Source organism: Neopelma chrysocephalum, unplaced genomic scaffold, assembly GCF_003984885.1.
Source record: "Neopelma chrysocephalum unplaced genomic scaffold, ASM398488v2 Primary Assembly neopelma1_76, whole genome shotgun sequence".
Taxonomy (NCBI): domain Eukaryota; kingdom Metazoa; phylum Chordata; class Aves; order Passeriformes; family Pipridae; genus Neopelma; species Neopelma chrysocephalum.
In genome coordinates this window covers 2,633,626-2,647,166 of record NW_020897737.1, presented here as the reverse complement: position 1 = coordinate 2,647,166, position 13,541 = coordinate 2,633,626, and the positions used below count along the sequence as shown (strand labels likewise).

The 13,541-nt window shown below is 37.5% G+C and overlaps 1 protein-coding gene across 9 annotated transcripts in view; it reads left to right on the top strand.

Moving 5' to 3' along the window:
* SCML2 (Scm polycomb group protein like 2) overlaps positions 1–13,008 on the top strand; it is a 70,199-nt gene extending 57,191 nt beyond the window's left edge. For 7 of the 9 annotated variants that reach the window (XM_027689029.1, XM_027689030.1, XM_027689031.1 and 4 more), the window contains 5 exons: positions 1,371–1,553; positions 2,596–2,709; positions 8,465–8,746; positions 9,439–9,602; positions 11,084–13,008. In XM_027689029.1, coding sequence (XP_027544830.1) covers positions 1,371–1,553; positions 2,596–2,709; positions 8,465–8,746; positions 9,439–9,602; positions 11,084–11,209 — 869 coding nt within the window. In that variant the 3' untranslated portion in view covers positions 11,210–13,008. The remainder of the gene's footprint in view (positions 1–1,370; positions 1,554–2,595; positions 2,710–8,464; positions 8,747–9,438; positions 9,603–11,083) is intronic. The other 2 variants (XM_027689036.1, XM_027689034.1) reach the window with 2 other exon arrangements.
* The last annotated feature ends 533 nt before the right edge of the window (positions 13,009–13,541 follow it).

Below are 13,541 nucleotides of genomic sequence, written 5' to 3'. Positions count from 1 at the left end.
GGAAACACTTTTGTCCTGTAGTACTGACTCTTAAACTTCAAGCACTTGCATTGGTCAGTCTGTCATGAAAGCAGATGGGAGAGGGAGCACGTTATTGTTGATGCTAGCTGGTTAACTTGCATTAACTCTAATCAGAAGCTTCCTTGCATCAACAGTGTAATTGACACTTCGGATTTCCTAAGGAAGCCTAAAATATGCTAGGCTTGGGCATTTTCTTTGGTTTTGTGTATATTATCTGTCTCTTTTGCAACACAATATGGAAATATTCCTTAATTCAAATCTGTGAATAAAGGCTTTCATGTCATTTCTGGCTTTTTAAAATTTTTTTAATGCATCTGCTACCGACAAAATGTGATCCTTTAATGCTCTGCTTATCATTTGGAAACTTATGTTAACAACAGAAACTGCATGACAGGCTGAAAACCAAGAAGACAAATTGATGCATAAACCTGGTGTTTGTGCCACTTCTTTTCAGTGCTTAGCTTAAGTTACAAGTTTGTTCATGCTTTGTTGTAAAGTCTTTCTAATCAGAAGTAACTAAAAGTTTCAGCTGATGTAATGCTAATTATTTATCCATATATTGGTAGTATTGAGCCTTTTCAAAACCTTACTAATTTGCACAAAAAAAGGAAAAATATCAGCTGCCACATTGTGTTTGAGGAGCAGGGAAGGAGATCAGCCAGGAAAAAGCACAAGGCACATGTCCGGGCTCTTTGTAATCACTCAGTTTAAAAGACTACAGATTCTTTTGTGGCTGTTGTGGTGTCTCTGCCACCTAGCTTTTGTTGAAATAAGTGAGAGCTTGACCACTGTAGTGCTGACAGCAGTATAGATTTCTCTAGTGATAAAATAAATGGCAAATTTCAATGGTAATGGATGCCAGCACATTACCACAAGTATGCTCCCTTCAGTTAAACACCGAGAAAAAAGATGTTAAAATTGTTTGTTTCATTCCTTCTTTAAAAAAAAATAATTGTTTGGGCTTATTTTTTTTTAAGCAAGTATTTTAAAGGTTCTTTTGTGTGCTATCTCCTGCAAATAGGTGGTGGAAAGCTTACTGTTTTATAAGCAAGTAGCAGAAATTACACAAGGTTTTGGTGGTGAGGAAATAGCTGCAAGTTTTGTTATACTAGTGTGAATCCCAAATTATTTTATTAAAACCGGTTCCTATAGAGCAAATTTAAACTGACATGGATCCAATGGAAGGTAAACACAGTCCTTTGGATGTGAATTTTTTAAACTATTGGAATGATTATTTACTCCTCTCGTGTCTTGTGTGGTTTAAATCAAATCTGAATGTCTTCTCCTTTAAGTTAATGATGGTATTTTACTATACTTCATGATGTGTGATGTAATCTTCTTATTCACAGCTTCCTTTGATGGGGAAAAGCATGCCATCAATCTCCCTTCTGTAAACAGTGCATCATTTGTCCTGCGCTTCTTGGAGAAGCTCTGCCACAGCTTGCAGTGTGATAATCTCTTCAGTAGCCAGCCTTTCAGCCCTTACATGGGATGTGCACATAGTCCTATGGAGTATGATAGGAACAAGCCAGGTATTGTTAATCACTTGCTACTTTCAAGTGCTGGTATTTTTGAGAAATGTGGTGAAATTATGAAATGTAAATTTTTAGTCTTTCTAGGATGTGAATGGCTTGAAATTAATACACTTCAGTTCTTAGTGGATTGGTTCCACTGTGGTAGTGCTTTGACAGAAGGGATAGCTTATACCACATGGGCATAAATAATTTTGTTCAGCGAACTCCTCCTTGTACGCAAGCCAGAAAACATATGTACTTTACCACTGTGATACCATTAAAAAGACAAGCTCAAAACTTCACATTTTATTTGTTAAAAATTATTTTTGGATCATAAAATAAATTTACTGAAAGATACTTGCTGCCTACAAGAAGGGGCTTGCCCTGAAAGGCAATTCAGTCTAACCCTTCCAACATTAGCAAAAGGTCCTTTCTTTTTTGTTTATTCACCTTACTTAGTGGTGACTCCAAAAATTTTACATTCTGCTATGTACAGTCCAGTCTTCTTAGTAGAAAAGGTGGATTTTGCGGGTGGCTGCTTGTGAAATTTTCCATGAGTCCAGTATCTTTGCTGCTCCAGGAACATAGAGTGAAGGGGAGAGGAAATGACTTGCCCAACATCTCCCAACAGATTGTTTGCAGGATGTGGTATTACAAGTCCCGGGTCAAGATTCACCAGGAGCTGTAGCTGAGATGGCCTTGTTGTCAGGGCAATTTCAGGAGATTCGTATTGGGAGTGAAGCTTCCTCTCAGCTGTCTGGTAGTTGAGTCTGTTTTCTGGGTGCTGCTTTAGAAAATATGGGTTTTTTCATCTTTCCAATGGAGGAATTAAATTTATAATCCTATCTGTCATGTGCAAGTCATTAGTTTTAACTCTTTTCAGAAAAATAAATAGGCAGGGTCAGGGTAATTCAGCTTAGAAAGCTCGTATTGAAATGACTGAGGCTGTGTGACACAAGAAACTGAGCTGTAACCTGGTGAGTGGCTGATGTTTGTCCCTGGACTTTGCCCATGAGCAGCTTTATGCTGGAATAATACATGGTGACTTTCCTCTTCACAGCCAAAGAAGAAGTACCTGAAAACAGAAATGCTAAACGATACTCTCAGGACTCTCCACCATATACTGCTCCTCTTTCCCCTAAACTTCCCAGAAAGGATGCTCATCCATCTGAAGGTAATTACATTATGTCGGGATTATATATGAGGATTATTTATGGTTTCAGTATTTCCAGTCAAAAAGGACTGAGTACAACATATGTGTCTGGTTTGTCTCTAGCCTTTGACAGGTCAGGGTGAAAGTATGTTAATTATTGATCACTGGCACAGATTTTGCACTTAGGGAAGATCTACTGCAAGTCACAGCAGTGCTTCTCCTAAACCCGCAGCCTTTTCTGTGAAGGGGCTCAGGCATGGAGGTGACAGATGAAGCCTCCTGCTTCGTGTATGGCTGAAAACCAATTGCCTTGAAATGGGTTAGGAGATAAATTGGAAGCAACTCTTTAACTCTAGGCAGGGGTCATTAAGTGAGTAAGGGTGCAGCTTGATGATACAATTTAGCAGAGTTTATGGCTGTCTGCCTGTGAAAGTTGTGCTGCTCCTGCTTTCCTTGCCTTCTTGTCCCCGCATTGAGTCCTAGCCCACCCCTACTCCCTCTCTCTGGCTGATTAGTGAGCTGAACCGTGTAACAAAAGCACAAAAAACATTCTGGTTCAATCTTGCAGTTTACTTCTCTGGAGTGACTCATTGTGGACTCTGGTGAGCACAGGGAAGGGTTGAATCCAAGGCAGCCGTGGCCAGGGTAGTGGTGTAGTCTTCCTGTGGCAGCTGACTGTTAGATTGATGTTGTTCACTAATAAATAGCACTTTTTACCTGTGCTGCAATTCAGCTGCAGTAACTGAGCATATGTCTAGTTTTAGTCTGCCTCGGATGTGAAGTAAAGCCTCTAGGTTTAAACCTCAGGGAGAGAGACACAGCAAAATGCTTTTTTACTCTGTATTTGCTACTTAACTCGTTCAGCCGTGGTAAATTGATGATATTGACTCATCCCATCTGATACATACTTTCTCTTACTACAAGATATTTGCACATCGTTTTTTGAAATATGATGGGGATAAGGTTTTTTCCTTTTTTTTTTCTTTTTTTTCCCCTTTTTTTATGTGATCCTGAAGTGATTTTGTATCTATCAGCATGAGTGGGGGCAGAATAATCTCTTCTGTTAAAGCAGAAAAGTATATAAAATTAAAATGTTCCAAATGATAGCTTATTTAAAATGGTACCTCTTATTATTTTGTATATATGTAGCATATTCACATATTCGTATTTCCTGCAGCTGTTATTATATACAGTTCTGCATTGATTATCGATTTCTGTGTCTTTCCGAAAGAAGCACTGGCTTAATTCCAGAGATACATTGTACACCTAAGTCAGGTATTTCTGGTAGGTAACATAATAAGTGTGAAGCACTTAATTATGCTCAAATGAAGTTGTTTCATTTGGAGCAAAACAAATGGTTAAGTAGATCTACATTATCTTGCTAGAAATCTTTCTCAAAGTAAACATGAGTGCACATTCTGCTTCTTAATCCTTGTTTGTAATGGATCTCTTTTACAGAGGAAGTCTTTAAAATACATTTTAAGATCAGTACTTCATTGTAAAGTGCAGTTACTTGGATAAAAAATAATTAAAATAAGTGTTTTTCCATGGTTTCAAAAGTTTGAATTTGTACTTTCTGCATTTCAAGAGGCAGAGTGTTCTCTAGTGTTGTGTGTTTTCCATTAGGGCAATGTCCTCCACTGAAAATCTGGAGGCAATTTTATAGCGGTCAGTCATGGGTTGGTTAGCAAGAAAGATCTGCCCCCAAAAAGTTCTTGTTCCATTGATGTTGTCTTAAAATAGTTGTTTTGAAATATCATTTGAAGGTGAAATGGAATAATTGTGGGAAACGGGTCTTTCAAACAGCTCGTTTTCCTTCTGATCTACTCAGGGATATGTTTTGCAGACTTTACTGCCTTTCTTGCTCCCTAACAATTTCTTCTTTAAGTTATGAAAGATAAAGGAGGAGGGAGTGGGGAATAACTCAGACTCCCTACCCCTGAAAACAGAGTGTTCTTACTACTGTATCTGATTACATCATTTTGTTGTGTATGAGACAGAACAACTGGCTTCTAATTCCCAGAAGAACTTCGAGAAAACAAGACATCCAATTCCTGCTAAGGCCTTCAGTGCTTAAACAGTATACTGTCATCCTTACATTTGAAACATAAGGCCTCTTATTGGCCTTTTATTAATCTGTGCAGAGATCAGGCATTCTGCAGTGGAACCTCCCACCTCTTTCTCTAGCACTGTTATTCACAACTGCTCAAAACGTCGAGGTAGGAGGAATGTGTCACTCCGTGGATTGCAAAGCTCCATTTGCTGGATGTTTGTAGAGCAGCTAGATGGATGGAACAGAAGGTGGATTGGACGTTATAGTTGCCGAACACCTTCCCTAAAAAATGATGGGAAATATGCCACCTTTTCCACCTTGTGTATGTGAGAGTTTACAGTAAGATAAATTCAAATGCGAGTATCTTAGGGCAAAAAAGCAGAGTTGATCTTTCCCAAACCTATTTATTATTGTTTACTTTAGGGTATAAAACATCAGAAAGAAATCTGGGATATAATTGAAATAAATACAATTAAATTCTTCTGTAATACAGTCAATTTTTAAAATCTTTTTTGTCTTCAGAAATCTTGAGAAAGATTATGTGAAACAATTATTTCTCAAAAAAAATCTTATGTTTGGACTCCTGGTTGTTTACTATGAAAGCTACAAAAATAGTTTTGCTGTAATTGTTTAAAGTATCACCTCTACCTTTTGGCTTTGGACTGAGATTTCTGTTAGTGATTTCATTCTCCACAGCTCTAATTTTCCCTTGGTTGGCTAGCTTTTAATTTTATAGTGCTCATCATTGACTACAGCTCTTAAAATCTTTCTGAAATTCTATAGAATGATAGCTTTTGTTTCTAATTTTTATAAGTTGCTGGAACTACTTCTGAGAAATATGAGTTAATTTTCCTGTTTGTTTTCTTTGAAAATCTTAGTAACTTCTTCTTTGCTTTTGTGATTGAAGTTTGACAAACTATAAAGTTTTGCAGTGGTTATTTTAGAATTATTTATATGAAAGAGAAGGACTTGTGTCCATAAGAACTTTTTTATTCAATGACTGTTGAATTTAGTAAATGATGTTACACTGTCTCTTAGATAAGGAGTCCAGGAAGGCTGGGCACTCTTTAAGATGGAAATCTTAAAGGTGCAGGAGCAGGCTGTCTCCAAATGCTGGAAGACAAATGCTGGAAAAAGACTGGCCTGGCTGAACATAGAGCTTTGGCGTGAACTCAGGAAAAAAAGGAGAGTTTATGACCTGTGGAAGAAGGGACAGGAAAGTTAGAAGGACTACAAGGATGCTGTGAGGTTATTCAAGGAGAAAATTAGAAGGGGCAAAGCCCAGATAAAACTTCACCTGGCTACTGCTGTAAAAGACAAGAAAATTTTTTTCTTATTTTTCTCATCAATCAAAGGAGGGCTAAGGGGAATCTCCAGCCTTTATTGTATGTGGAGGGAAACAAAGTGACAAAGGTTGAGGAAAAGGCTAAAGTACTTCATGCCTCCTTTGCCTTGGTCTTTAATAATAAGAGCAGTTGTTCTCCATGTACCCAGCCTCCTGGAAGACAGCTGGACAACCTTCATGAGCTGTAAGACAGCGACAACCTAAACAATTCTGTGATTCAACCTAAACAGTTTCAACCTAAACAATTCTATGGTTCTATAATCCCAGGGGAAATTGGACTGAGGTCAGGACCTGATACACCACTGAAGGCATGCACAAACCTATGGGGCCATGTGGGATCTACCCAGGGTACTGAGGGAGCTGGTGGAAGTGCTCACTGAGCCCCTTCTGCCTTTTTGCTCTCTACAGCTATATGAAAGAAGGTTGTAGGGGGGTGGGGAGTGCTATCTTCTCCCAGGTAACAAGAGAGAGGATGAGATGAAATGGCCTCAAGTTGCACATGGGAGAGTTTAGATTGAATATTAGGAAAAGTTTCTTCACCAAAAGGGTTGTCAAGCATCAGAACAGGCTGCATTGGGCTGTGTCACCATCTCTGGAGGTATTTAAAAGGCACATAGATGTGGCACTCAGGGAATTGGTTTAGTGGTGAACACGGTGGTGCTGGGTTAATGGTAGGACTTGATGATCTTAGTGGTCTTTTCCAACCTAAATGATTCTGTGATTCTGTGATCTTACCTTACTGAATTCACTAAGTAGGGAGCTGGCTCTGTGAATGCCTTTATTCCCTCTCAGGATTATGCTGGCTGAGGACCAAAATACACTTAATAGTTCTTCACGTTTAAACAGGATTCAGCAGAGAACCTGAGACCTCATGAACCAAGTTGAAAGCATGCTTGAGAAGCTTGCTGTTTCTTTTAGGAAAATACTCTTCCTTTATTTTTAATTCGGGATTTGCCCAAGAAGTTCTTGAAAGTTTTCATATAAAAGGGTAGTAAAAAGCTTATTTCATGAACTTGTTTCGCAGAATATACCAGATCTTATTCCAAAGAATATGCTGCTTCACTAGCATATGTTTTATAACTTCACTAGAGTAATTTTCAAGATGGTAGTGTGGGGCTTACACTTCTGTGAACCTGTTAGCTATATTTTTCCAGCTCTTAACTCTCCTGCCAAAGCAGCATTTGTTTCATACAGATTTGTACATCATGGTTCCAACTTCATTCTCATGCTGTTGCTTGGCCTGATGCAAACAGAGAGGAGTATGTATGATTGATAGAGAATGGAGTGGTGGTCTTGTTTATTTGGGATTTTTTTTTCCCCTCACATAGCAGGCTTCTTCCAAACAGACCTGAATTGGGTTGAACAGGAGTGGAGTTTTCAGTAATCAAGCAAACCTGGCTCCTGTGTCATGCCACAGGGGAAAGGACCTGCTGAACTTTGCTAATCTGGCTTAGAAACAGTATTGATAAGCTCTAAAAATTCATAAATCTTCTGAGTGGGTGTTGTTTGTCTTTTGCAGAGTAGAAATTAGATGATAAGTTGTAAAAACCAGAATATTGTTATACTCCCTTCATGAGATCTGATGTTTTTTGGGGGTTTTTTTTCTTGCTCCGTATGTTCAGTAACTTACATGTACCTTTAGCTTTCCAGAGTCTGCACTTACAGACTCTGAGACCCCTCCCTGTGCAAAGAACTAAGGGTCTGTAGGTACAGCACTGTGGTCAAAAACATGTTACATTAGTGTGCTGTACAGGGCACTCACAGCCTTCTATGGCTTTGCCTGTAACCTTTTCCCTTTTTAACAATGGCCCCTGTGTCTGAACCTTTTGGGATCCATAGATAACAGTTGTCCACTTGTTTTGTTTATGAAGTTAGTGCCTCCCTCTACTGTTTAGAACAATTTAAACAATTATTAGCTAACATGAGTTTTTTATTTGTATTAAAAATGTCTTGCAAAATAACTGTTACATAATATCAATGGTTAGCTTTTTAAGAATATGTTTTAAAAATAATGAAAATTCTTGACTAAAATTATTTGGTTTATCAGTATTAACACTAGACAGTTTTATAAAAAAAATTCCTTTGTCACTTCCCTGTTCATAGGATTCAATAAATACAACTGAAATGATTTATGAAGGCTGTCTCAAAGTTGACATATTAAATATTTTGCTACAAAAAAAAAAGTTTTAAAAATACAGTAAGAGACCACTGATTACTTAAGGAGAAGGGGAAACTTTCAAAAGCAGTGATTGCCTCCCAGGAGATTGGTTAACAAGCTTATAATCTGTCAGTATCTTCAAGAGAACATAGCAAGGTCTTAAATAATAAAGGTATAATGTCCATCACTTTGAACATATTGATACTTGCTTTTTGTGTAGCAGAAACTTTGCCTATAGAGGAAAACAGCACTTCCAAAGAACACCGATTTTCTGAGGACTCTATGGATTCTGCACTTAATTCTGTAAATCTGTCAAGCCCAACCTGTCGAAATTCCACAGAGTACCGTACTGCAGGAAGTGCTGCATATTACAGAAATTCCCATCAACCAGCAACTGCTACCTCAAATTCAGCCCCAATCCTGCGCAGTCTGTCTTTGAGCTCTGCTGGGAGCAGCAGTTACTGTGAAGTCAGTAGGAATCGAATACAGAGGCGAATTGAAGGTATGCAATTATACAAAACCTTCCAAAGTATATAACTGCTTTTACTAACATACAAAGTTATGAATAAAGAACTTCTTTGCCATAGGAAAGCTTGCATATGGAGTGAAACGTGCTGTTACCAAGCATGTCAGGCTTGCTAATGTAACTGCAAATGCAGAACTTAAGCCTGTTAGAACTAATAGTGCTGTGCAGGCTGAGGTGGGTCTTGCCTGCTGCACCTTCCTCTTGCTGCTGTTACAGAACCTGCAGCAAGCTAGACCAGACAGGGCCTATATGCATATCACTTCTTGAGCATCTTATCAGCTATTTCCATGTTGCTGAAATACACGGATAGGGTTTCCTACTGTCGCTCCCTCTGTCTGCGTGGCTTAAATTGACTTTGCCACATTCCCAGTCAATATCGTCTTGGGACCCAGGAGCCAAGTACAAGTCAAACTAATCCCTCTAGGTATGTCACAGTGCTAATGTTTGTGCTGCTGTAAATACTTGCAGTTATAGAAGGCATTTAAAAACAAAAGGAACAATTCACTATCATTAGAAGGAAAATAAAGCATCTTTCATTTTAATATATTGCAAAGAATGCATAATAAAAGCCAAAAGTTAATATTGAAGTGTCTTACCTGAAATGAAATGTGTTATCCCTGTACAGACAAGTGATACTTCTTCCTTTCACAATATTTTTATATTAAAAGCTGCAAGTTCCACAACTGGACCGGATTTGAATTCACTAAAAAGGGAACCTTCAAGAATATTGAATAAGGACCCTTCCACCTGGTCAATAGATGAAGTAGTGCGTTTTGTGAAAGAAGCTGATCCACAGGCACTGGCTCCACATGCAGAACTCTTTAGGAGACATGTATGATGCATATCCATTCCTTTCCAGTAGATTGTGTGTCACGCTAATCTCTTAAAACATAGGTTTCATGTCTATCACTCTACTTACACTTGAAGGTAGAATAGACTCTATGTGTATATTAGAGGGAGGCTGAAAATTATTTTTCCACTTGAAATTCCTCCTGCAGTATATTTTCTCTGTGTTCCAGTCTTGTTAGACTAAAGTAAGTAGCCAGTACTTTCCAGCGTATATGGAATAATGCCAATACTGGAAGTACCCAAGTTCTAATGGCCAACATCCCTGGTACCTCTAGAGAAGAAGGTATTCCCATGTACACTATGGGGCATTTGGCCCCCCTGTTTTAGAGATTTAACGTCCCGAAGTAGAGATGCTGTTATCTCTTGTTAGCTAGAACACTTGGTCACTAATACTAGAATTCAGAGAATCAATTGAAATGTTGAATTCATCTGTTTGGAAAAACAATGCACAGGGTTTCATAAGGTCTGACTAGATATTATCTTTAGAGATAGAAACTGTGTCAGTTTGTGCTGGTTTTGATCTCCCCTGTACCTTCTTGCTGTGCTTTTTCTATGTCAGGTTGCTCAGCAAAGAACTGCTTTCTTACTTCATTGTATATATGGCCCTCCAAAAAGAGGTTGGCTTTCTCTGTAGTAGTGTTTCACTTATGTTCTGTACCATCTCCTACTAACAGTTAAATCTCTGAGTAAGCTGGATTGGAAGGAAAACTCAAAATAACTTTTAATAGAGATTCCTGTCTTATGTTTTATTCTTAGTTGTATAACAACAGTAAATGTCACTTGTTTTGTCAGGTTTATGTTTAAAAAAATAAGACAGAGTGGTCCTCTTTATGGTGTTTTATGAAACTAATTGCCTGTCTACAGTATGTAATGATACTAAGAGCTTAGGACTGTCATATTTCAGCAGCTTCTCAGTCAGGCTGTTAAAATCTGACTAAGTTGTCCTTGGTCTTGATCCTAACAATCTCTCTCGTTCGACATGGACATAGATCTGTCTTATTTCACAGATTTAGATGGTCTATAACCCCTTCCTCTGTGTGACTGTTTGCATGCACATGCCAAAATCCTCCCACAACTGTGTTCAAGGTTCAGTGCAAGGCCTCAGCGCTTGGATCATTTAATCTGTAACTGCACAGACCTTCCTTTGCAGCTTCTTTTTTTCCCCCTTGACCCACTCACTTTTTCTTCCCAGTCAGGACCTAATTTTGAGGGCTGTTTGGTCAGTTCCTTTTATTTACTATATTTTTCTTTCTTTAACAACTCAAATACCTTAATCATACATTAAAAAATACTAAAATAAATTAAATTTCAGTGGTCATCTGTAAATATAAAGTTATACTAAGTTACTGTTATATATATAGTAGATATTTTTTTACGACAGTATAAAGAAATATAATGTACTTTCCAGTTTTACCATGCAACTTGTTAAAGTTATATGTTGTGTTTATTCTCTTCCATCTGCAGGAAATTGATGGGAAGGCATTGCTCTTACTCAGGAGTGATATGATAGTGAAATATATGGGACTGAAGCTGGGGCCTGCCCTAAAGTTGTGCTACCACATTGAACGACTTAAACAAGGAAAGTACTAGACAGTGGAGATACCACAAATGTGTGTGTTTGTATCACACTAAGCTCTCAGGTTCACAGCCATCGCCTTTGTTTGAAACTGTTTTGCTGATATAAATAGTCTTTATTTTTTGAAAGTGCTCTCAAAATGTTAAAAAGACATTCAGGATAAACAGGGGGGGAGGGATTTGTATTTCATCCTGGTATTTTTGTGAACTGTTTCAGAAAGTTGGCAGGCAAGGACAGTTGATCATACTGGGTGTGGGCAGGTTGGGTAACAGCGCTCTCCTAATCCTGAAAAGTGTGTTCTGTATTACAGGCTTCAGCCAATGTGTTCATATTCAGAACCAAAACAGCTGAATCCCAAAGGGAAATAATAAAATAAACCAGCTTCAGGTGTTTAAAATTTTTACAGTGGTGGCTATAAACTTTTATATTGCAAGAAAAACTTGAAATAGAAGATCTCATCTCTGTAGTGAATACTCTGTCTGGTCTTCCAGAAGAGAGGAAGGGTTATGGAAGAGAGGGCTTAATACAAATATAAGCTTTTATAAAGTGTGATTATCAGTCCTTCAGTAAGTTATGAGGACAAATATATGGTATATTGTCAATTTATGCAGGCAATAAATATTTCTGTTTCATGGAACGGCTGTATAAACAGCCATTTCTGGGACAAACTGATTTCACTGGAACAATGCATCCACATCGTAAACATTCCATCTTTTTGCTCAGTTTGGCATGGATATGTGTGTTCGTACTTTTTATATGTACATGTGTATGTGTCAGGGAAATACATACTATATATATATAAAAATACATACACAGTGTACATATATATTCAGTTTTTAATGTGTACTTTGCACTGTGCCAGAGAGAACTGTACAATTTCTTGTTGGTTTTTTTACCAGTAAATTTAGCTGTGTATCACTTTCTTTAGCACCTGTTTAATTTGTTCTTGGAGTCAGAAGGTGACAAACAATCAAAGGGTGTCTTTATTCATACAGGTGAGATCCCTGTACTATGCAATACTCCTGAATATTCATCCCTTAAATCTGAGCCATATATTCTGATATATTTTTGGAAAGACATGTTGGTTACTATGTTTTGGGTTTATATTTCCTGTAAGGAAGTGCTACTATGTAACTGATAAACCTTTTTTTGGGGGGTAAAATTGGTGCTGTTTGTTTAAGCTGCAAGAATGAGTGGTGATAATAAAACAGTTTGTTGTCACTGTGATTGTAATATACATCAGGGAGAAGAAAATATACTTTTTGTGTAGGAAACTGAATGTAATAGTGAAACCGTATATAATAGTAAAGTGATAAAAACTGTTTGTTAGGGAAGGTGTAGTCCTCAAATACTAGGGTTTATTATATTTCTTAATGCCTTTTTATATGAAAGCATATAGTATAAATGTATTTTTTACAAATTCCTTTTTTGAAAATGCCTTGCTTTACTAGTAATCTGATACTCATCAGGTTTCAACAGAGATACTGCTGCAAAATAGTGAATTTGGTGACTCACAAGTCCAAGTATTTCGTTAGTTTAAGTGACTGCAATGCAATTTTAATTCAGCAAGTCATTTGGACTTTGAGAAGTGTTTTTGTTATTACATCATTAGACATTTGACACTAAAGTTTATCTATATCAATTTGTTTTGCATATCTTTTGTGGCGCATGTGTGCTTAGACAAATAATACAGGCATGCTCTTTGTAGTGAGAAAAGTCAGAGCATTGATTGAAGAAAGAGAATATTTTCTCTTTATGTTAGAAAAATACTGACTTAACTTCTGTATGGATACACCAACAATTATGTATTAAGGAAAACATCATGCCACACATGTTCAGTATATTGTTTATACATATATATAATTGTATACTACTTCTTCCACACTTTATTATGCTGAATTTGGGTTCTTCAGCATAAAAAGATCTCATATAGTTTAAGTGGAAGTAATTGACTGAAAACAGTTTTCATTTTCTATGTTGCCCTTGGCATAAAAAAAACAAAGATGTTTAAATTTTCTGTTTGGCCTTTACGGAATGACATTTTTGTACATGGCACTATTATGGGTATAAATATTTGTTCGAGGCTTTGTGTGCACCCATGTGCACAGGGAATACTGTGATGTTGCTGTACCAGAATTTCTCTGTGCTATAGCATGAGGTTCAAGCATTCAGAGTGTTACAGCAGAATATATTTTTTATTCTTTATTTTCAATGGGATGTTCCTATCTAGCAAGAAAAATAAAATAGTTTGTTCATTGTTGTAACTGTCCGTTTTGTTTGATGTCGCGTCTGTGTGTGAGCGCTGTTTGCATAGGCAAGGGTAGCTATCTTATCTGACAGTGTTGG